This window comes from Podarcis tiliguerta, assembly GCF_965153285.1.
Source record: "Podarcis tiliguerta genome assembly, chromosome: 13".
Taxonomy (NCBI): Eukaryota; Metazoa; Chordata; class Lepidosauria; order Squamata; family Lacertidae; genus Podarcis; species Podarcis tiliguerta.
In genome coordinates, this window is record NC_139546.1 from 47,144,988 (window position 1) to 47,169,091 (window position 24,104).

The 24,104-nt window shown below is 51.2% G+C and overlaps 1 protein-coding gene across 4 annotated transcripts in view; it reads right to left on the reverse strand.

Moving 5' to 3' along the window:
- Positions 1-22,967, reverse strand: part of CDH24 (cadherin 24) — a 33,956-nt gene extending 10,989 nt beyond the window's left edge. Inside the window, exons 1-5 of one of the 4 annotated variants that reach the window (XM_083409274.1) lie at positions 22,718-22,967; positions 10,351-10,658; positions 7,920-8,214; positions 4,627-4,746; positions 2,101-2,268 (exon numbers count right to left, since the gene is read on the reverse strand). In XM_083409274.1, the coding sequence (XP_083265400.1) occupies positions 2,101-2,268; positions 4,627-4,746; positions 7,920-8,214; positions 10,351-10,569 (802 nt within the window). In that variant the 5' untranslated portion in view covers positions 10,570-10,658; positions 22,718-22,967. Of the gene's footprint in view, positions 1-2,100; positions 2,269-4,626; positions 4,747-7,144; positions 7,413-7,919; positions 8,215-10,350; positions 10,659-15,733; positions 16,282-17,259; positions 18,162-22,717 lie in introns of those variants that run through there. The other 3 variants (XM_083409276.1, XM_083409275.1, XM_083409277.1) reach the window with 3 other exon arrangements.
- Positions 22,968-24,104: the final 1,137 nt, after the last annotated feature.

Below are 24,104 nucleotides of genomic sequence, written 5' to 3' on the forward strand. Positions count from 1 at the left end.
AAGGAGTGTCTCCACCCCCATCATCCAGCCCGGACACTGAGGTCCAGCGCCAAGGGCCTTCTGGCGGTTCCCTCGCTGCGAGAAGTGAGGTTACAGGGAACCAGGCAGAGGGCCTTCTCGGTGGTGGCGCCCGCCCTGTAGAACGCCCTCCCAGCAGATGTCAAGGCAATAAACAACTATTTTACTTTTAAAAGACAACGGAAGGTGGCCCTGTTTAGGGAAGTTTTTAATGTCTGACTCTGTATTGTTCTTAATATTTGGTTGGAAGCCGCCCAGAGTGGCTAGGGAAACCCAGCCAGATGGGTGGGGAACAAATATGTCCTTTCCTGTCACTTGAATTCATTGCTTCAATGTGCCGCCTCTGACTTGAGTCATTTTAACCCCACCCCCCACCCCCATCTACACACTACAAAGTGGCAGCCACTGATTCAGACTGTGTTAAGCACACACTGTACCCTGAAGGCACATTAGAAGCACGCTCCCCTCCCTCAAAGAATTATGGGCAGTGTAGTTTACCCCTCACTGAGTCACACTTCCCAGCAGCCCTTGACAAACTACAGCACCCAGAATTCTTTGAGGGGAATGTGCTTCGAATGTGCTTTAAAGGTGCAGTGTGTGCACCCTTGCTGTGCTCCAAGCAGCCCCGCTCAGTCCTCTGCCCCACTAAACTGGGACTACGTGAGAAGCAGGAAAGGGTGAGTGGACTACCATGAACAGACCGGCCGGATTTCATTATTCAAGAAACGTAGTCTCCTTTCCTGATCTTCCTTCTCCCCTACGACTTCACACATCATGAATATGAAAGGAAGACTTTGCAACATCCTGCATTAATTCATAATCACGCTCTTAAAACATTTACAGTATTTGTTCGCCTGTTACATATTTTTCAGCAATTGTTAGCGTCAAGGATAACGTAACGTCTGAGGTTGTCGCAGGTTTCCTTGTGATGCGCTTTGCAGTTTTGTGTGTGGTTACATTAAAAAAACGTTTAATATGCTAGGCTCCGAGGCTAAACCGTAAACAAAACCTCCAATTAGATTGCAAAACCTGTTCCCAGGAACATCTTGCCTCTCCTTAACAAAGTTAAGAACCAACCAAGACAAATTTCCTGTAGACAGCTCAGATCCAACGTTTTCAATTAGCAAGACCTTAGTTCTGAGCTATCTGGCGGCTCAAATTTAGCAAACTAACATGGAAACGAGTAGCAAAAGTGGCTAGGGAGCTCAGAATTGTTGCTTTCTTTTGTGGGTTTTCCTTTGCTTTACTTTCCAAACTCAGGTCCAATCCCAGCTTTCTTCTTTCTTCAGGGGGTGCAGAATGCCGCAGCAGGACTCCTTACGGGGTCCTTGCTGCGAGATCACATTCACCCGGTGCTATACCAGCTGCACTGGCTCCCGGTGGAGTACAGGATCAGGTTTAAGGTGCTAGTTTTAACCTTTAAAGCCCTATATGGCCTAGGACCCTCGTACCAACGGGACCGCCTCTCCTGGTATGCCCCACAGAGAAACTTACGGTCTTCAAACAAAAACATATTGGAGGTCCCAGGCCACAGAGAGGTTAGGCTGGCCTCAACCAGAGCCAGGGCTTTTTTGGCTGTGGCTCCGATCTGGTGGAACGCTCTGTCACAAGAGACTAGGGCCCTGCGGGACCTGACATCTTTCCACAGGGCCTGCAAGACAGAGCTGTTCCACCAAGCCTTTGGCCAGGGCACAGCCTGACCCCCTCCTTTGGCAATCTTCACAGAACTCTAGCCCGATGGTTGCCATCAATTTGATTTGAATTAATTTTATAATGAAATGATTTTAGAATGTTGTATTATTTTATTGTTGTTAGCCACCCTGAGCCAAGCTTCGGCTGGGGAGGGTGGGATATAAATAAATATTATTATTATTATTATTATTATTATTATTATTATTATTATTATTATTAAAATCTGAAGTTTCTGGTCAACCTCTAAAATCCTCTGTTCCCCCTATAAAGTGGCAGGCATGTCCTGTCCACAGCCTCCCCCACACCAGCCTTTCTGCCCTGCATATGAAAATGTGGTCGCATCCATAGACAGAACCAAGGTCTGATGCTGACTACCCCTTCCCAACTTACTCTGAGGGAAGCGAGGCGGGTTATCGTTGACGTCGCTCAGTGTGACAGTGACGGTCGTGCTTCCTGAGAGACCCCCGGCATGGCCCCCCATGTCCTTGGCCTGAACCACAACAAGGAATTCTTGCTGGGTTTCCCGGTCCATGTTGGGGGTCGCTGTCCGGATCACACCTAAAATGCAGGAGGAAGGAGGAGAAGTATCAGAGAGAGAGAGTGGCGAAAGGAGCAGTGGGTGAAGGACCAGGATAGATAGATAGATAGATAGATAGATAGATAGATAGATAGACAGACAGACAGACAGACAGACAGACAGACAGATGATAGATTCCCACCCTGCAAATTTCCCTTCCATCCTCTCAATTAGCTCCACCTAAAGGGAAGGAAGTGTTATGTATTCAGTGGTCTGTGTTTGCCTGAGCTTGAGTCTGGACTAAGGATTATGAGCTCCCGTGTTCTGATTCGATACATGTTGTCCAATCGCAGAACATTACAGGATTTGGGCCTCTGCCATTGGCCCTTCAACTCTGAGTCGTGATTTGCAGTGTGGAAGTTTAGACAGCCAATCACATTGGGAGTGGGAGTGGCCCAGGTTTTCAGAAATGTATATAGGCAGTTGCTTTGCCTCTGTTTCCCAGCAATGTAGTTCAATAAAGGTTCTTGCTGTGTCTTGCCTCGTGGGAACCCACCTACACTTCACTGGCGACAAGGATGGGATGCTAGGCTAGGTATGCAGCCCTGGCTAGCTTCCCACAAGCTGAAATCACGGCTGAGCTGAAATGCCTGACTGCAGCCGCAAGGCAGATCACACAGAGCGGATGTCATGGGCACCCAGGGCCACACACCTACACTTCAGGAAGTGACAGATGAAGCCAAGCAGGGCTGGTCAGAGTCACTGGGTAGAGGCACTATGATCTGGATGAATGTAAAGACAGGTGGCCGACCCAACAGATTCAGAGGTTGTTGTTCACGTGACCATGAAGCTGAACAAACAGATGGAGGTTGATGGGATGAGTCACTGGTGATTGGATAGACTTGCAGAGAAGAAGGGGGCAACTCAGAGGCTGCATGACAGCACCTTTAAACCTCCCCTATGGCACACTAGTTGGGACGCGGGTGGCACTGTGCTCTAAACCACAGAGCCTAGGGCTTGCCGATCAGAAGGTCGGCGGTTCAAATCCCTACGTCAGGGTGAGCTCCCATTGCTTGGTCCCTGCTCCTGCCCACCTAGTAGTTTGAAAGCACGTCAAGTGCAAGTAGATAAATAGGTACCACTCCGGCGGGAAGGTAAATGGCATTTCCGTGTGCTGCTCTGGTTCGCCAGAAGCGGCTTAGTCATGCTGGCCACATGACCCGGAAGCTGTCTGCGGACAAACGCCGGCTCCCTCGGCCTATAGAGCAAGATGAGTGCACAACCCGAGTCGTCCGCGACTGGACCTAATGGTCAGGGGTACCTTTACCTTTACGGCGCGCACACACACACTTGCATAGGCTTGGATTTGAGGGCCTGTCTATGAGCCCTTCCAGATTTTGGAGAGGGGGCCATGTTGCAGGTGTGCTCTGCAACGCACCACTGATGCAATAATAGTGCCTTAGTAAGGATTTATAGTGGACTGTCACCACATCATCCTATGTTATTCTGCGATGCTTCCCCAATGTTAACCACGTTATTTCTTTCTGGAGGGGAGCTCCTGTGCAGCAACACGACAAAAGGAAGTAAAAAAACAAACCCACTAATAGGGCATTGGTGGTATGTAAAGCTACAGGATTTCGGCAGGACGTTACAGGGCACGCGCTGGTTGGAAGCGAGGCAGGGCGTCAACCCAAAATATTTGCAGGTGCACACTGTATTGAAATAACAAACGCCCAATAAAAAGAACATCTGTAAGGGGCTCTATCATTCCCAAGCGTTAAAACTTGGCCTATTGCAGCCTTTCCCTACCCAGCACCCTCCAAATATGGAGGGCATAGTTGTGCAGTTCAAAACATCTGGAGGATGCCCAGTTGAGAACGGGTGGCCTATTAATAACCAGTTGTTCCAAAATGCAAGGAAGGGAGTGTTGCACTCCCCGCTGAAGAAGCTTTCTCCATCATCAGCTCTGATGACCATCTCTGTGATTCTAAGCCAATCTGCTATTCCCATAGCTGTCAACTTACAGATTTGAAAATAAGGGACCAGCAGCCTCGAAAATAAAGGATCAGCAGCCAAAATAAGGGATTTTCTGGGCACAGGTATGTTCATCTTCTGAGCCCCTCTGAGCCAAAGGCAGAAAGCCCAGCCAGCAGCCAAATGAAGCCTCATCAATAAGAGACAGCAGCGGGACATGGCGCTGGGATAAGGGACTGTCCCGCCAAATAGGGGACACTTGACAGCTATGCATTCCATGGCAAATCACAAATCCACCCACTTGCCCCAGTCCCCAAGAGCGCACAACAATGGCCTCTTGCCGCATTCTTCCCTTCGCAATGGGGCGACACTGGTACCATCGCCCTTCCACCCCCAAACCTGCCCCCCTCCTCCCCGTTGTGTACCCGTCTGGGGGTCGACGGAGAAGAATGGCAACCCCTCGAGTACCGTATAGACCAGCCTGGCACTGTTCCCGTAGGCCGGGTCGTCCGCATCGTGGGCCGTCACCTGAATCACGGACGTACCTGGAGGAACGGGGCAGATTAACAGAAAAAAGAAAAACCAAACACACACAGGTTATTGAGGATGCTGGATGCGAGAGTCCGCAGGTCAGAGTTCAAGAAGGGTCTTGTTGGCACAGAGACGTAGTTTCCGTCTTGGCCATAGTGCTGCTATTTTGTTGGAGGTCTGTCAAAAAGAACAAAGTCATTTGAAAAGCAAGAACCCGGCACAGTTGAGAATTCACCAAAAAAACACTGAAAGCCATCTTAGGTACCATAAGTAAGTTTTTAAAAAATATAAAAATAAGGAAGACCACCTGCACTACCTGCCAGGCTTACGTTTTAAAAAATGCTCAAAAGAGGCCTCCAGGGAGGCAAACAGCATCTTAAAACAGCCATAAAAATCCAACATGTATTCTCCATTAAGAGCAAACTGTAAAATGCCAAAATAACAATATAAAAAAGCAGCATCTCCAAACGGAATGCTAGATGAGAACTCCTCCAAGCCTCTTCACAAGAGTCCTGCTTGCAGACGCAAAGCTCTGGCAGGCTGCAGCGTGGTTGCTGTCGTTCCCAATCCCGCAACCCTGAAAAGTTACTATTAAATCATGAAAAGTACCTGTCTCCACCCTCCTCCCAAAGTGCTCACCCCATAAAGGGAGGTTCCCTGCTGTGTCTCTGTATGATTCACCACCCTGGCCGTGTCTCATTCTACTCAGCCTCCGCAGGGGAATAGGTAATTTCGGCTGTGAGCCAGCATGGGGTGTGACTCGAGCGTTCAATCAGGCCCAATAAAGAGGCACAGGCTGTGCACACACTTTGCCTTCAAAGCCCATTTTTTGTCCTCAAAGAATTCTGGGAGCCGCAGCTCACCCCTCACAGAACTACAGTTCCCAGCAACCCTTAAGAAACTACAGTGCCCATAATTCCTTGGGGGAAAGAATGTCCTTCAGATGTGCTTTAAAGGAACAGCGTGTACGCAGCCATAGCGGATTTGCCTGCCCTGAGAAGAGGCTGCACCAGGCTTCCTCAAACGCGGCCCTCCAGATGCTTTGGGACTACAACTCCCATGATCCCTAGCTAGCAGGACCAGTGGTCAGGGATGATGGGAATTGTAGTCTCAAAACATCTGGAGGGCCGAGGTTGAGGAAGCCTGGGCTACACGTTACCTCCCTTTGTGAGTCTCAGGCCTCGTCTGCCTCCGGTTAGGAGGCATGCCGAGATCAACAGCTCCTGCAGAAACACAGAGGGGGTAGATTTATCTGAGGCTGGGCAGTTCGTCCACTTAACATACGAAAAGTCAACATGCACTTCTGACTTTTGATTCGGAAGAGAAGTGGAACATGGGAACTCATGGACTTCCAAGGATGCTGAATGATGGAAGATTCAGGATACAGTGGTACCTCGGGTTACATACGCTTCTGGTTACAGACTCCACTAACCCAGAAATATTACCTTGGGTTAAGAACTTTGCTTCAGGATGAGAACAGAAATCGTGCTCCGGCGTTGCGGCAGCAGCAGGAGGCCCCATTAGCTAAAGTGGTGCTTCAAGTTAAGAACGGTTTCAGGTTAAGAACGGACCCGGAACGAATTAAGTACTTAACCCGAGGTACCACTGTATATAAAAGAAAGAACTTCTTCGTGTAGCGTTGAACTATGGAACGCTCTCCCACAGGAAGCAATGATGGCCACCAACTCAGATGGCTTTAAAAGAGGACTGGACAATTCATGGAGAAGAGGGCTATCAAGGGCTACCAGCCTCAGGGAGGGTCAGGTCCTGCAGGACTTTGGTGGGCATGATGTGTAGCAGGAAATCTAGCATCTCAGGGGTAGGATAATGTCATGTGAGGAGTGCAACCCGGCTTCAAGTTTGGTTCTGATTGGAATCATCGTCTGGGGATGCCATTCACACACTTAAAAGCACACGGGGCCAACCCAAGGTATTTGGGTGGCTCAGGAGGGCATCTAGAATAGCTCCCGCAATTTCACCTCAAACTCTTCGCCTGTGTTCTCTGTGAGCCTGGAGAAGGAGGAATTGGAGCACCCAGCAAAATGGGCAATCTCCCCCCATAATGTCCCCCCCACCCCAGGAAGAAACAGGAAGGGGAGGAACTTGTATTTCTGAGACTCTGCAGGCTCCTCTTCCCCCCTCCAGTTTCGTTCATATGGACATAAGAACTACTTTGCTGGACTAGGCCCACATCCTGTTCTAACGGTGGCCAACCAGATGTCTGTGGGAAACAGGCAAGCAAGATTCGGGTGCAACAGCCCTCTCCCGTACCATGGCTCCCCTCCTCTCTTGTGTGGGGAAGCAAGAAGACAATAAAAGGAGGGGTCCAGACACGGACATGTTCCAGATGCAGGAAGATGCAAGAGGCCACAGTGCATGGTCTGCCATATTTACACAAGGCCAACCCCATACCTGTGGGACGCTCGCCACGCAGTGGTGTTGAGCTGTTCATGTTCTTACGTCCAGCCCAGAGGGGGACCCTGCCTGTGAGCTTCCTCTTCCTCCTTATTCTCTGTGTTGCCCCTTGTAGGACTCAGGAAGGACTTGTGCTCTGCGTTATAATACCAGTCATGGCTTCTCCCAAGGAATTCTGGGAACTTTGATTTGCTCAGAGTCAGGAGAGTCGTTAGAAGACTCTCTCCCCCATAAGCAGCACTTCCCAGGGTGCTTTACCGATCTCAAGGCCTCTTCCCAGGGAACTCTGGGAACTGTAGCTCCGTGCGGGGAATAAGCACCTCCTAACAGCTCTCGGCACTCTTAACAAACTACAGCTCCCAGAATTCCCTGGGGGAAACCATGACTGCTTAAAGCAGCATCACAGCACTTTAGGGCGTGGAGGAGGCCTTAAGATTGGCTCTGCCTCCTGTTGTTTTCCATGCCTTCTGCCCTTCCAGCCCAAAGAGTGCCAGCTGCAGCAGGGTGGGAGACAGGGAGAAGAAAGGAAAGGTCCTAGCTGAGAGCTGGGAGGGTCGACCTCTTCCTGTGTGAGACAAGGGTTAAGATCTACCTGTGAGAGAGGACATTGCATTCGTCTTCCTCTTTTTTCCGTTTCTGTTTTTGTTTAAATTTGGCGGGGGGGGGGGAGTTATTGCATTACGAAAAGGCTCAATAAAATCTTATCAAAAAGGCTACTCTGCAAAGGATCAGCTAAGGGCGGTTCCACCACCAGCCAGGCCACTGGACTCACCCACGTTGCTCATTTCAGGCACAGTAGCGTGGTAAGGGCCATGGAGGAAGACCGGCGGGTTGTCGTTGATGTCTTGGACTTTGATGATGAACTCAGAAGGCGGCTCCAAAGGCCGGTTAGAGGCCCGGTCCACAGCCTGGGCCAGCAACGTATACTGAGATTTCTCCTCCCGGTCCAAGGTTTTGGTGACGTGGATGTTGCCCGTTTTCTCGTCGATCACGAAGACCGTGCCGGCCCCCTCTCCGGTCAAGACGTACTTGATGCGGCCCTCGCCCCGGTCCACATCGGTGTGAAGCTGTCAGAGGAAAAAGAGAGTAAAGACACAGAACTCGGTAAAAAAAATATTTTTAAATCTATAACCCTAACGCAGCCTTTGCTAACCATGAGTTTTGGAGCGCAGCCCCCAAACGCAGCTGAGGCTAATGGGAGCCGAATTAATCATAGAACTGTAGCGCTGGAAGGGACTCGGAGGGTCATCTAGTCTAACCCCCTGCAACGGGGTAATCTCAACTAGATCTCCACATACATGACAGGTGGGCTGCTGGAAGTTGTAGTCCAAAACCTCCCAAGGGCACCAGGGCGGTGAACGCTGTCCTAATGTAAGGGACTGGGTGGTGGTGGTGAAGCAGCGGCAATGAAACCGCTGGCGGTGATTGGCTGAACTGCCCTAATGCCAAGCATTCCCTGGCTACCATTGGTTGACTTGCTCCAATCAAAGTGATGGGCTGGGCAGGTGGCCAAGGTTACCAAAGCTACTTTCACACCTTATGTTAAAAGTGCTATAATAAAACTTTATACCAGCCGTGGCTTTCCCCAAAGAATCCTGTGTGCTGAGAGTTGTTCGGAAGACCTCTTATTCCTCTCCCGAGGCTACATTTCCCAGAGTGGCGTAACCACCAATCTCTTTTCCCAGGAACTCTGGGAATTGTAGCACCTGTAACTGCCTACAATTCCCATAATTCCTTGGGGGAAGCCACGCCTGTTTAAAATGGTATCATAACACTTTGGTGCGGAGGTGGCTTAACAAGCAAGACTGCTTTTTCATGTACAATAATCCAGTGTTCAAGGAACAATATATCTTGTGTGCCCACATCTTCAGGTGCGAGAATCTTGCCTTGCGCCAGCTCCCGTCCCCTCCGCTGACCAACGTGCTCATTTATTACTGTACTGCGCTTTGAGGCTGATAAATGCAGCGTGTCTAAATTAGTTCACAGCTCAGGTGCCATTCGAGCCAGGGACTTCTTGACTGAAAGCCAGTCAGAAATGAATATTATATTGTTTCTGCATCCTGTGTGCAATAAATGGCTTTCAGTCTGGTTGTCTGGGGAAAATTTTTTTTGTGTGTGTTTTTTTGTTTTTTTTAGACATCATTTTCCCTGAGTCCGTTCCAGAAAGCTATTGTGCAGATGAGAATTCTGAAAAAAAAGGCCTGAGCACTTGCTTCCAAGCGCAAAACTCCGCAATATTGGGGTGGGCTGTTAGGGCCTAGGGAAGGAGGGTCCAGGAATGAGGAAGAGAGGAGAAGGGCTGAGGCAGGAGCCTGAAAGGAGGAATAATAATAATAATAATAATAATAATAATAATAATAAATTATTTATATCCCGCTCTCCCCAGCCGAAGCCGGGCTCAGAGCGGCTAACAACAGTAAAAGTAACACATACATAAAATCATGATCAATTAATTGAAATACATTCTAAAATCAATTCTTTCTAAAATCAATTCAGAATAAAACCTCAAGGGGTTTAGCCAGGAGGAGTGGGGGACTTGTGGCCCTCCAAATGTTGCCTGCAACTCCAGATCTCATCATCCCTGACCACTGGACATGCTGCCTGGGGCTGACGGGATCTGGGTCCTAGCAAAATCTGCAGGGCCGCAGATTCCTCATTCGTGGCCACAAGTCTCTGTCAGAAGTTCAAAGCACTGCCGGAAATAGCGCTGCGGGAAATCTTATTGCATTCCCACCTTTTCTCCAAAGACCTCAAGGTAGCACCCATACGTCTCCCCCTCTCCAACCCCCCCCCCCAATAACCCTATGGGATGGATTAGGCAGAGAGATAGCGACTGGCCCAAAGTGGACTTCATGGCTGAACAGGAATTTGAACCCAGGTCCAGCGCTCTAACCACTACTCCACACTGTCTCCCTTGCCCAGCACTTTGAAAGCGGCATTGCAGGCACTTCCAGTCAGCTGTGGCCAGGAAACATCCTTTGGGCTGAGTCTCACTCTTACCTGCCCCACACATAAATGATGTAGGGCAGGTGGCCTGGTTGAACCGGCCTTGCAAACCATGTCGCAAGGTCTGGTGGGCCCAACAATTAGGATCCATCCCTTTGCAAAAGGTAGGGTTGCACCCCATAGGTCCAGGCTGCCCCTCGGTGCCTCCTCAGCCCTCCACGCCAGCCAGCGTGGGGCCCAGCCGTCCTGCAGCTCACCCTCCCAATGAGGACGGGCTCCGGTCCGGCGTACTCCTCAATGACGAAGAACTGGTTCCAGACCCAGCTGCGACGGGACCTCATCAGCGGGCGCTCCCAGCGCTGAGACACGTTCCCCCGCAGGGACCCAGCTCTGGCACCCTGGCTGGGCGGCATGAGGCGGCCTGCACAGCCGCAGCCTCCCAACCAGGCCAGCAGGAGCTGGAGGAAACTGGCCATCGCTCAGCCCCGCAGTTCAGTCCTCCTGCAGCGGGGGGCGCTGCTCATCTGCGTTGCCCATAAGGAACAGCTACCCCATCTGGGTGGATCTGGGTGCATAGGGGGCAAGATGGGGGGAGAGAGAAGGGGAGAGAGAGAGGGAGAGAAAGACTAGATATCATTGCCAGTCAGATGCATACTTCCAATCACGTACATCGCCATCCACCCCTGTCCAGAATAAATGGCTGATTCATGCAGATAATCCATAAAGAACACCGTTCCTCTTCCTTTCTCCGATTCCCATCCGATTGTGCCAGAGTTATTTATTTATTACAGCATTTGCAACCCCCTTCCAAGGAGCCCGTGGGGGTGTATACACTTCTGTCTTGAGTGGGGGCCAGCCTAAGGCAGTTTTCCTCAACCTCAGCCCTCCAGATGTTTTTGGCCTACAACTCCCATGATCCCTAGCTAGCAGGACCAGTGGTCAGGCAGGATGGGAACTGTAGTCTCAAAACATCTGGAGGGCCGAGGTTGAGGAAGCCTGGCCAAAGGGGTGACAACCAGCTCAAGGTCACCCCACAAGGTCAGATCCCCAGGTCTACCAACTGCAATCTATGGGTCAAAGATATCCAAAATCCTTCCCGGCCTTCCAAAGAGAACCAGACACCAGATCTACGAATGATAACTGATAACAGGTAGACCAGGAGACACATCCACACTTGGCCCAAACACTGTACCCAAATGGCCTTGAAGTCTTCCCATTGCTAGCCCAAATCACTCCTAGCCTCCCGGATCCCTTCTCAAGGCATGCTGGCCAACGTTACCCACAATCCTACAGGACTTTTGCAGAGAACTGCCCTCCTGCTGAATCTAACCAATGGGCTCCAAATTGGACTTTTTTGGGGGGAACTGTCTTGACAGGGATTCGAACCCTGGTCTCCCAGGTCTTGGTCCTGTAAGACCTACACCACACTGGCTCTCTTCAGGGAAGGGCAAAGCCAAGCCAAGGGAGCTGCCTGGGCCACACTCTGCACGTCTTCAGGTGCACACTGCGCTGGCACCGCCCGACGCAGCAAACGATCGAGTCGAGAGGCAATCTTTGGGCTGGCGCTCCACTGCGGATGCTGCTCGGCTGGCATGTGAGCTGAGAACCTTATCCCAGCATCCTCTGTTCTTATTGATTTGCAATATTTGCGGACCACCTCCTAGCTAGGATTCTCCGGGCGGTTTAAAACGGGACTGGGGAAACCTGTGGCCCTCTAGATTTTGTGGCTAGTATGGCTCACCATCAGGGAACGATGGGAACCGGAGTGCCACAACGTTCGGAAGGCCGTGGGTTCCCCACCTCTCGGTTCACAGTAAACATTAAAATTATACGAAGGCAGGAATGGGAAATCTAAGAACAAGACCAGTATCACAGGTGTGTGCGGGTTCTTCGGCTCAACCCTTGGTTTCCTAAACTACTCCACAGGTGAAACTCAGCTGCTTCTGGTGGCGGAGAAGAGGAAAAGGCTCATTTAATGGAGACAGATTTACCTATTATGGGTACCAGAAGGCCAGTTCAGCACTGGGTAAATCGGTCCCACTGGAGGTTATACTACTTATGCGTGACGACGGAGACGCGTCGTGGCTCAGTGGCAGAGCATTTGCTCTGCATGCAGAAGGTTGCAGGTTCAATCCTAGCATCTCCAGGTAGGGAAAGGCTGAAACCCTAGAGAACGGCTGCCAGTCCGTGCAGGCAACACTGGCCTAGTTGCTCTGACTCAGCATAATGCAGCTTCCTAGGTACTACTCCTTCTGACCTCAAACTCTGGGTCTTTCTGTGCCTAGGGTGTCAGCCTGCCACAAATCATAGAATCGTACAGTTGGAAGAAAGTCCACTGCCTTCTGAGCAAGCTGAACTGTCAAACAGCACTTATTCCTAACGTTTAAGTCGCAACCTAGTCCTGCTAGCTTCAAGATCCCGGGTGACGTGAGCTGTACTTGTGAAAGTTACAGCCACCGACAAGGGTGTCAGCCTAAACACAGTTCTGGGGTCTGACTCAGGAACGGGAAAGAATGAATGGGGAGGAAGAGGGCCGGCCCTGTCATTGGGCGGAGATAGGAGACAGCCTCAGGGGGCAGGTGCGGAGGGCCGCCACCTCTGCTTCCTAGAGCTTCCTTCCGAAGGCCCCCCTCCGTGTTGCTCTCTGTTGGAGGACCAAGCTGTGCAAGCGACATGGGCCAGCCCAGCGTCCCTAAAATAGTCTGCTGCCTTCGGGTTGTCAGGAGGATGCTATTTCCGTTGCTGGCACTGAAGTCAGCTCAGCTGGAGTGGGAAGGGGTGCCATCTTGTCCTTCGCCTCAGGCAGCAAAAGGGTTTGGACCAGCCCTGAGGTCAACTAGGGCCCCTAGGTCACGAAGAAGAGGCTGCAGCTCAGCGGGAAAACATCTGCTTTGCAGGCAGGCGGTCCCAGGTTCAAGTCCCGGTGTCCCCAGGTACGGCTGGGAGAGAGTCCTGCTTGGAAACCTGAAGAACTGCTGCCCAGTTTGTTTTGGCAATACAGTGGTACCTCGGGTTACGAACTTAATTTGTTCCGGAGGTTCATTCTTAACCTGAAACTGTTCTTAACCTGAAGCACCACTTTAGCTAAAGGGGCCTCCCGCTGCCGCCACGCCGCTGGAGCACAATTTCTGTTCTCATCCTGAAGCAAAGTTCTTAACCTGAGGTAATATTTCTGGGTTAGCGGAGTCTGTAACCTGAAGCATCTGTAACCTGAAGCGTATGTAACCTGAGGTACCACTGTAGAGCCATTTTGTTGCTTGGGTCTGTGGGGTTCGCTCCTCTTCCCCGCCTGGGGAAGCCCCAGCCCCGAATCATTCACAAAGCACCCCCTGGGTGCAGCCATCTTTCCAAACCCACAAAACCACGAGGGCCTCTTCGTGGAGTTCTTAGTTGCCCACCATCCAGAGTCCACCTTCCGCACGTGTACCCCCGATGAGACCATCCGCACATCTCCAAGCTCATTTTTCCTCCGTGCACCCACCCCTTTCCCCCTTCCTCCTCTCCCCACACGTCCCTCTTTAAACCACCCATCCATCTCCTGCAGCGCCCGCCCACTATTCATCCATCCGTCCACAGAGATCTTCAAATATGCCCATCGCTCCATCCACCTGCCCATCACCAACCTGTCCAAAGACAGCACTTAACTATTCATCTAAGCCATCTGCCCGTCCATCCATCCATCCGTGCAGATTATTTATCTATGCATCCGCCTGTGCCTCCCTCTCTCCTTCCTTCCCTGCATCTTCTCTCCCTCTTGTTCTCACTCCCTGCCCCCCCCCCCCACAACACACACACTCCTGGTGTCTCTGTTCTACATTCCCCTCAGGTCTTGCTCCCCAGCCTGCCCTGCAGACGAGAGAGGACAGATGATGGATGGAGCGAGAAATGGACAGACGGAGAGATAAACGCAGTTGCAAGGAAGGGCAGAACGAGACAGAGATACCGCCTCGTCCAGTTTTGTGTAGGGAGATATATATATATATATATATATATATATATATATATATATATATGTACACTCTGGGGTTAATTCGTTGTCGTCCCCCGACAACCTACCCAGTGGGATCTAGCGGTGGAAATGGGCAGGAGGAGCCGGGGGCCAGAAAAACTTGATGGCTCCTCAGCAAAATATTTCGGCCACGTTTGCCTCTGTGCTTAAAACCTCTGCCACCGAGGAAGCCCTGAGGCCTTGTCCTCTTTCTTCTAGGACCCTTGGCCACACTAGGGGGATAATAGCAGGGCAGTTGAGGTACCCTCTTCGCTTAACCCTCTGCAATATTTTGCCTGGCTACCTGCCTGCCTTCCCAGTCCTTGGTTTCGAGAGGGTGGGGGACAGATGCCAGGACCCAGAATTGCCTGGAAGGAGACCCTCTAACCTGGAAGCTCTCATCCTCAGCCCTCGACGCGGGAAGACTCTCTGACCCCAGGAGCCTGCAGCAGTCGCTCGCTGCCAAAGGAAGCGGTGAGGAGGGCCACTGACTTGGACGGCTTTCAGAGAGGATCGGGCAAATCTGTGGGAGGCTATCGACAGCTACGAGCCACAGCAACTGTCTTCTGCAGCATATTTCTGGGAGCCTCAGGAGGTGGAGCGTGTTTTGGTGGTTAAATCCTGCTTCTGGGTTTTCCCCTGGGACATCTGGTTGATCACTGTGAGATCAGGATGCTGGACTAGACGGGCCACTGGCCTGATCCAGCGAGGTCTTCTTATGCTCTTAAGAGAGATGCATTCTGCACCTGCTCTGGGGAGCCCTTGTTTTGCTCTTGCTTCATAACCTCAAGGGATAAGCTCTGCCATTGGCAACTAGTGCTAGGGCTGAGCTCCACCACAAACCCTTCCTTCCTTCCTCCCTTCCTTCCTTCCTTCCTCCCTCCCTCCCTCCCTCAGTTTTGTTGCTCCTTCTACCACAACCTGGGAGCTTCCAGACTGTCACTGCTTTCAAGCGGGATTCAACCACATACCAGCAAATTTAGGCTGCATGCTTCAAGTTGACTTGGCCCTCTTGTACTCAAAACCCTGTAGATACAGTATATATATATCCTGCCGTGAGCTGCCCTAAGATCTTCGGACGAAGGGCAGAATACAAATTTAACCAAGAAAGAAATAAGAAACCCACTTTCCCCAAAAGACCCAACTTTTCACGACACGGAAAGTGCGGGGGTAACACTGGCATTGGCGCAAAATCATCTAACCTCCCCGAAAACAAACTGGGGCAAACGCTCACCAAATGGCCAACGTTGCCTCGCTTCCCCGTGAACAAATCAGGACGAAATGCGCAGCGCACAGGTCGCCCGGAAGCGCCCCGGGTCTCCCCACCTTTTCGTATTTCTTTCGCTCAGCTGGCATCTGCATTCTCTGCCTTTCTCACAGTTTCTTTTCCCCTCCTCTCTCTCGCCTTCCTTGTTAGCGGTTTCCCTCTGAGGCCTTCGTTCAACCCAATTAACCTGCGGGGCAGTTGGGCCCAACTGCGGCCTGACCTGCTTTAACCTTTCGAGCGTGATCCAGAAATGCAGTTAATAAATTTTTTCTTTCCTTTTTTTTTTAAAAAAACCCCCGCCTTGCCCTCCAGTGGCGCCCTCTGTTGAAACTGGCATGAAGATGTGGTCCCAGTTCCTCCTCCCTCCTCGTCCTCCTCGCCATACCGGGGCCTAATCACTGTAATTCATTCAGAGCGACAACTGATTCAGTCACTTGGCTTCTCCTTATTGATCGGAAATGAAGATAAACAGCGAGGAAATGAGCAAGGGGGGGAGGGGAATGGGAGGCTGCGAGCGCGTGTCCAGCAGGTGCTTCCTCGAGAAGCAGCCAGCCCCGGATTTAATTTGAGATGGCGGCAGAGGGAGGGAAAAGGCTGGGCTTTACTCCTGCTGAGCAGGCACTCTCTCAGGCCTCGGCCCCCGTTTTCAGTAGCCGGATGCAGCCCTTGGGCAATACAGGCTGTGCGGCTCAGTGGCAGAACATCAGCTTTGCACGCAGAAACTCCCAAGTTCGATCCCAGCCTGGGGGTGTCTCCCTGCCTGACACCCTGGAGACCCTCTGCTGCCAGTCAGTGTAGGCAAAACTGCACTCGGTGGGCCGAGGGTCTAGCTCAATGTAAGGCAGCTTGCTGCGGTCCTGTAAGCAACTTGTTTGGTTCAGGCACACACCCAACAGCCGCTGCCTCTCTCAACCGCTTTTGGTAATGTGGATCAGGGGTCAGCAACCCTTTTCAGCCGTGGGCCGGTCCACAGTCCCTCAGACCTTGTGGGGGGCTGGACTGTATTTTTTTTGGGGGGGGGAATGAACAAATTCCTATGCCCCACAAATAACCCAGAGATGCATTTTAAATAAAAGGACACCTTCTACTCATGTAAAAACACGCTGATTCCCGAGCCGTCCGCAAGCCGGATTGAGAAGGCCCTAGGGCCACATCCGGCCCCCGGGCCTTAGGTTGCCTACACCGGTGTAGATTATAGAATTGTAGAGTTGGAAGGGACCCTGTGGGTCATCTAGTCCAGCCCCCTGCAATGCAGCCGTCTCATGCAAGGATTTGAACCTTCAGCCTTGGCCTTATCAGCACCAAGGGACTGTGCTGGAAGAGCATCTGCTTTGCAGGCAGAAGGTCGTAGGTGAAATCACCAATGGCGTCACTGAGAAGGGCCGGGAGAGACACGTGTCTGCAGCCTTGGAGAAATGCTGCCAGTCAGTGCAGACAATACTAGGTAGACCAATGGTGTGACTCTAGCACAAGGCAGCTTTCTATTCTCCTATAATTCCAAGGCACCAAAGTCAAGTTTCCTTCCCTGCCCTCAGAGGAGCCCCAAGTCGTCCCCTGCGTCCTGCAACTGGAGACCAAGAGTGAAAAACTCGACCTTGGAGGGCCTCTGAACATGTGCAGAGTTCTCTCCCTTCACCTACGAGTTGCCACAGAAAATCTCTCCATGTGTTCCAAGAGTGTGACTGCGAGGGGAAGTATCGCTCCTTTCAGAGACTGATCTCTTTCACGGGCCTAAAACTAGGTGAGGCCTGGCTCAAACTTGCCCAACTTTTCATGCCCCATCTCACATCTTTATCTCAGTTTTGGGGGCTGGCCTGCCCCCTTCTGCCCACCGGCCCTGTGGACAACTATGGCGTTCACAACGCTATTTCCCAGAAGCCTCTGCGGCCTTGCAGGGCAAAACCCTCAGACCTCATTGCGGCGTGATCATTTCGAGACCAAGCCCTGTGGAGAAGGAGGAATATGCTGAATTATCTTTCCCACAAGGGACAACTTATGTGGCTTTCCCAATATGGTTGGGCTCCGAAATCCAGCTGTCCACAGCCAGCAGGCCAATCGATGGTGGGGGATTGTGGGAGCTAAAGCCCAGGAACGGGTGGGCGCCAGGAAATGGGTTGAACTTTGGGACTTTTGCATTTTAAACAAAGTGCTCTGGTGCGGAGCTACAGTCCTTTTGCCGTAAAACCTAGAGGGTCTCCCTGTTCCCCCACCAGCAACCCTTGCTCTAAGAAGCGGCGGTTTCCTCCCAAGTATTTTAAAAGGGTGTCAGAAAGAAGACGGAGAGTATGCCGTATCTGCTGAGGGCGAGGATAAGAAGAAACAATTTTAAATTACAGGAAAGCGCATTTAAGATCTGAGAGATCTGAGGGCTGGGGAGAGGCAGCATGGAAAAGATCCCCCCTTTCTAATTTCAAAAGCAGATCAGCGTGGAGCAACCGACTTGGGGAGGGCAGGCGGGGAGAGATAGGATTTTCACCGTTGCAGGTTTCTCAAGAAGCCAGCAAAGCACAAAAGCTCAGGTCTAAGCTTCTAGTCAGCACCGCATTTTCCCAGAGGCAACGTGCCCTGTCCCACAACAACGACATCTCCTCCCTTCGCTTTTCCCTCAGTGTTACCGATTCAAAAGTTGCCTGAGCACCAGCCTCAGGTATCCATTTACAAAAAGTAGGACTTGATTCCTTTCCTATCCCCTTCCAAATTTCCCGTTGTCTGTAATTTGAATGAAAAGACCCGGCCGGCTCTCTTCACTCCTTTGCCCTGCATTAGTTGCATTCACACATGCAGGCACCTATCCCGCCTATCAGGCACCTAGCTCAGTCGGCAGAGCATGAGACTCATAATCTCAGGGTTGTGGATTCGAGTCCCGTGTCAGGCAAAAGATTCCTGCATCACAGAGGGTTGGACTAGATGACCCTCACGACCCTTTCTTCCAATTCCACGATTCTATGATTATATCACACAAATAACTCGAGAGGGTCTCAGAGGATCTGCCGTCGTGCGTGAAAAGACACACCAATTCCACTTTTTGTTCCCTGAGCCTGGCTATAACAAACCCAGAGTAATGACCATTTGCAGGTTGTTACCACAGGTCAGAATTAGCTCCGGCAAAACACACATTTCAAGGGCGTCTGGGCTGTGTGTGGTAGCAGCACCCATTTCCCACCGGAAAAAGGTGGCTAATGAAATAAACATGCTAGGAAGCTGCAGCAGTTTCGTTTCCTACTTTTTACATTTCCCTAGACAGGCATCTTAAGACAGATGTCCGAAAGCAACCCCAAGCTGCATTAAAAAATAATAAAAAAACGTTAGCTTACAAGTGGGTCAAGTCAAATACATCTAAACTCCCTCCACGGGAGCCAAAAGCTGACCGGCCAACCACAAATCTGGGCAGTCAAACAGGCGCAGAGGCAGACCGTTGTAAAGTTTCCGTTTCATAAATTTTGGAAGGCTTCCCAAGATGTGTGCGATGTCCAGAGCCAGCCTCAGATATTTTGCCACCTGAGGCAAAACAGCTAAGCTGCTTCTCTCCCGCCCAGGCCTGGCAAGATTCAGGCCGGCAGATCCAAAATGGCGCTTAGTTCCTGCCGCCGAGCCGCTAAAATTATACCGCTGAGGGGGTACGTTTGGGACGGAAATTGCCCCAAAAAGACAAGCCCTCAAATTGTGTCCCGGTTCTGCCGCCTGAGGCGATGACTTTTGATCTGGCCCAGCCCAGGACAAACAGAAAGAAAACACGAAAATCGCTCTCTGGGATTTCTTTAGCAACACAAACCACTTTTCGTTTGCACAAATGGGGTGGTTCAAACGACAGTATTCTTCACATACCCCCCCAAAAAAAAAACTATTTTCAACGTGCTTTTATATGATGTAGCAGCTGTTATCTGTGTCAATGATTGAAGAAAGGGATGACAGAATAGTCAATACAGAATAAATATTAGCGATTTTGCGTATGAGAATATATTTGAGGAAGCTGCCTTCTACCGAATGAAACTTATTTGTCCACTTTATCATGTTTAGCCTCCTCTGACTGGCCACGATCCACATCTTGTTATTATTAAATTTATTATGATTATGTAACTGGAGACATCAGGGATCGAACCTTGGATTTTCTCCATGCGAAGCGAATGCTCTGCCAGTGAGCTACAGATCCCCATTTTGCGGGGTTAAAGGAAGGCTCAAATGTGCTAGGAGGTTTGAACTTCTGTGGGTACAATAGCTGGTTGTGGCTAATGACGGTTGAGGGCTAAGGCACTCTGCCAATGCTCAGAGCACACGCTGCCTTTTCATTATTTCCCCGCGTCCCAAGGCTAGATCCCAGCACTCCAAAATATCTCAAGCATCCAGACCAGGTAATAATTCAAATTTTTGTTTGTTTAACAAGGATGCTGACAGCACCTTTTAGTCCTGGAATCTGTCACTTGCAAATTTTGTGAATGTGGCCCAGAAAGCAGCAAACAGGCAATTACGATGTTTCTTGTGATCAAATGTACATTCTTGTTTTCGCTTAACTTACTATAGATCTGGGAAGTGTTAAGACACCGGCTTGTTTTTGTTTTTAAAAAGGAGACAACACGGAAATGTGGATTCTAATAGGCACCAGGGAGTGTGATTATGGGATCAGGGGGGTGGTACTTATTCCGGATTAATTAATCCAGATTGAAAGACTGATCAATCTGATACACACCCTCATCTCCCTTAAGTGATTTTGAGCCAGCGCACCCACAGATAGTGTGCTCTCTGCCTGCCTGTCCTTCTGAGAGTTGCCAACTGCTTCCCTGTTCCCCAGCTGCTGTGTTTTTGATGTTAGCCCATTGCACAGAGACGTAGCCCGCTAAAAAGCTTTTTTCTGGCTTGGAGACCGGGAGATGAGAAAAGCTTTACCCTGCCTAATTTCTCCTCAGATAAGACTGCCGTTAAAAGCCCAAGGGGCAAGGGCAGTATGATAAAGGTGGCACTCTTCTAGGACATAAGGAAAGATGAACCTAAAAGACTAGGTCCCTGTTCATTCATGCCCCACTGATTTAAAAGTGCTTGCATTTATTTCTATGCAAAAAGCAAAAGGGGGGGGGGCAGAGACATATATAAGTATCTCATTTATTACTTCGCTGTTTAAATGCCAATTTCCAGTAGCCTCTGTAACTGTAAATCTTGTATCCCAGATTTCCTAGATGCCATTAAAATAAATCAGGGGCTTCAAATGAGGCCCTAAGCTGGGACCAAGGCTGGTTGTGTTTGTTTTAATTCCCTGCTGCTTCCTCCTGAAAGTGATGCCCTTCTTTCCAGCCCTCTCCACCCTATCCCTTCCTTCATTTATTCCTTCTCCCCCTCCAGGCAGGCTCTGTCTCTTTCCTCCCTCTCCCCTCCCCTCCTGCCCAAATCTAAGCGGATTTTTTAGGATTAGTTATTCCCAGACCCTGGGAGAATAAACCCAGCAAATCTTATTTCGCCTCGTCAGAAAATTGACTCCAAGAGAAAGCGGGGTGGGGGGTGGGGGTAATGCAGCCCTTATTTGTGGGGAGGGAAATATAATGAGGAGGGGGCATGATGGACCTGCGGGGGGGGGGGGCAGATTCCCTCTGAAACTAGAAGTCCAAAAAGATATTGGGTGGGTTTTGGGTTGAGAAGCCACAAGCGAATTTGGTTAGAGTCACACTGGGTGTAGGTAATGTTGGGGGTGGCTGGGCCTCTGAAGTGCAGTTGGACAGGGTGGTCTTTTGGGGGATACTGGCACCCCAGTTTTACGATTCAGTGTGTTCCCAAAAATGAAAAACCTTTCAGTTGGTAGAGTGGGGGCAGAGCTAGGTCCGAAATGGAGACCTTGAAGTACTGATCAGGACCAAAGCTGAGGTTTATTTATTTATTTGTGGTTTGGGGGGGGGGAGAGGGAATCGGGTCTGAAATTGAATCTGAGAAGCAATAATCGAAAGAGGGAGGCCAGAACACCAGGGGCTTGGCGTGCGAGGAAGAGGTCAAGGGCCCTGGGGAGTGAGCATGGCGACAGGTAATCCAGGAAGGAATAGCATTCATTTAAAGATCAGGGGGCAGCTTTTGGGGGGGCTGTGGGTCAGGAGGACCAAGGTGCATTGAGGAATGCAGAGGGAGGACCAGGATTATTTGGGGGGGGGGATAATGGGCTAAGACGGGAGACTGAGGGCAGAGCCACCCCAAATCTATAGCCACCCCATAGCTCTTGTGGAGTACCTACGACACTTGAAGAGGGGGTGAGCTGATGCTGATGCATAAATCTGGGGAGGGGGGCTGTCATAAAATGCCTTGTAGGGGGTCTCTCCAGATCTGGGGGGGGGGGCTGTGGTTTGGGGGCTGTGGGTCAGGTTTCAGCAGTCCTCACCATAGCCCTCCCTCTCCTGGGAATCCTTGTGGGGCGGGAGGCTGAGGTGGTGGGGGTCCTGATTTATCTCCATCTCCCCCCCCCCTCCCTCGGTCATGCCAGCAGGTGTCCCCCCCCCTCTTTTTCCAGCCTCCCAATGCCCCCCGCAATCCTTTCCCCCGCGCTGCAGTCTTAAGACTCCCGGGGTAGATTTACAACCCAGGGCTGCGTGAGTGAAATTCCTAATGAGGCGCCTCGGAATCGCGGAATGAGACAGGCAGAAAGAAAGAAAGAGGGGAAGAGAAAACGGGGGGTGGGGGTGAGGGGGGAAGAGAGAGAGAGAGAAGGAGGGAGAGAAAGGCGAGAGCGCGTCTGTTTGGGGAAAGGGGGGGGGGTCCCTCGCCGTCCCAGCCTCCCCTCCCAGACGGGAATCCCGCCAGCCACAACATTTGTCACAATCAATACGGAATTCTCTCCGGAACGAAGGAACGAAAAAGCCCGGCGGACGGATGAGTGCGGGCGCCGCTGGCTCCCCATCGCTTTCCCCCCTCCTCGCTCCCGTCACGTCCCTAATCAAACTTTGATCCCCGACTCCCCCCGGGAATAGGAGGGGGGGAAACACACACACACATACACAGCTGGGGCTGGAAAGAAGGAATGAGAAAGTGGGAGGGACGGAGAAGTGCAGAATGGAACCGCCCCCCCCACCCCAAATAGAATTCTACATATTTTGCCTTTTTATCAATTAGTGATTCCCGCGCTCCTCCCATGCCCTGGAGCCAGGTCTAGAAACAGCCCCCTCCCCAAATATTAATAATAATAATAATATAACATTTTGGGGAAAGAATGGATAAAGATGGGGGGAACTGAGCTCTTGTAGGGAAGTGGGGTGGGTTGTGGGGTTCGCCCGCACTCCGTCCCCCCACGCCACCCCCACATTTTGCCACCCCCCTCTTCTTGTGGGTACCCTCTGGGGGCTCCACCCCTCTATCCTTCTTCTCCCTCTGCCTTCCCCCCACCCCAAAAGTGAAGGGAACCTACCTGAGTCGCTGGGAGTCCGGGAAAAAGGGTTAAGGAAGGAGGGAACGAGACAGAGATGTAGAAGGAAGGGGGGAGAGAGAGGGAGAGAGAGAAAGAGGAGGGAGGTAGAAGAGAAGAGAGAAAGAGAGAGAGAGCGAAGCAAAGGGCGAGAAGGAAGACGGGAGCGCAGGAGGACCAGCGACAGAGAGATGCAGGGATGCTCCTTCTGCAGAGATGCTCGTCTGATCCTCCCTCCCTCCCTCCCTCGTCTTTCTCAGCTACTACTCACTCGCCCCCCTCCCGCCAGGGTGGTCTGAGCAGAGGGAGAGAAATAATGGAGAGGAAGAGATAAGAGCCCCCCCCCGAAAAAAAACAACTGAAAAGCGCGACCCCCCCTCTGCCTGGCACTGCGACAATGTCTGCCCCCAAACCCTGACCCACAGAAACCCCCGACAGCCGTGCCACTGTCCCAGACCTGGACCCCTAGAAGCCTTCGACTAGGACTCCCCCACCCCAATTTTCTGAACTCTCTTCAACCCCCACCCCAATAGAGTAGTCCCTCCTGGTCTAAAAGGTGTCTCTCTCTCTCCCCCCCACACACAAGAATTGGGGGTCCTCAGTCCTGACTTGAAGACCCCTCCTCAGAATTGCTGGTATCCTTCCACTCTACTTACCCTCCCCCCCCCCCGAAAAAAAATCTCCTTTTCTGTCCCGGCACAAATCTAATTATTTATTACATTCCCCCACTGGCTACTTGTCAATTCTTGCTACCCTCCACCCCACTCTTAAACTCTGCTGCCCCCCCAATTGACTCTCAGAACCCCCCCCCCCAAAGAGCCCCACAAACAGAGTGCCTGGTCCATAGTTTATATCCAACCTTCAACTTTGCCCCCCACCCCAATATCTCACTCTACAGGACTAGGTTCACCTGACCCATGGAGACCGCTAATCCCCACATCAATTAACCTAACCTTAGTCCAGACCCATCATTTGGGACTTAATCCAGCATTCTTTACAAGACATTTTTCAATTCTGCCCTAAATCTGCCCGCAATGCCTGCTGAGCCCCCCGCAACCAGCATCTACAAGCCAGATCTGCTGAAAACCAGATCAAAATCCCATGCCACACAAACCCCATTTTTTACATACTGAGGGGCCAAATATAATGTTCCCCTGACTTGACACCACAGACCTCCAACGTGTGCTTCTCTTGAGCCAGGCTTAGCCTCAAAATCGGTTTTCAACGTCCAGGAAAATGGGAACAAGCTGGACAAGAGTGCCTCTGAGCATGTGCAGAGTGTGTTTCGGCTTTCCTCACTAGGTAACAACCCCCAGACATAACATGTGGAGAGGTAAGCGGAGAGGGGGCTTCCGTGGCAAGACGCAAGACCCCAGGTGGCCTTGAGCCC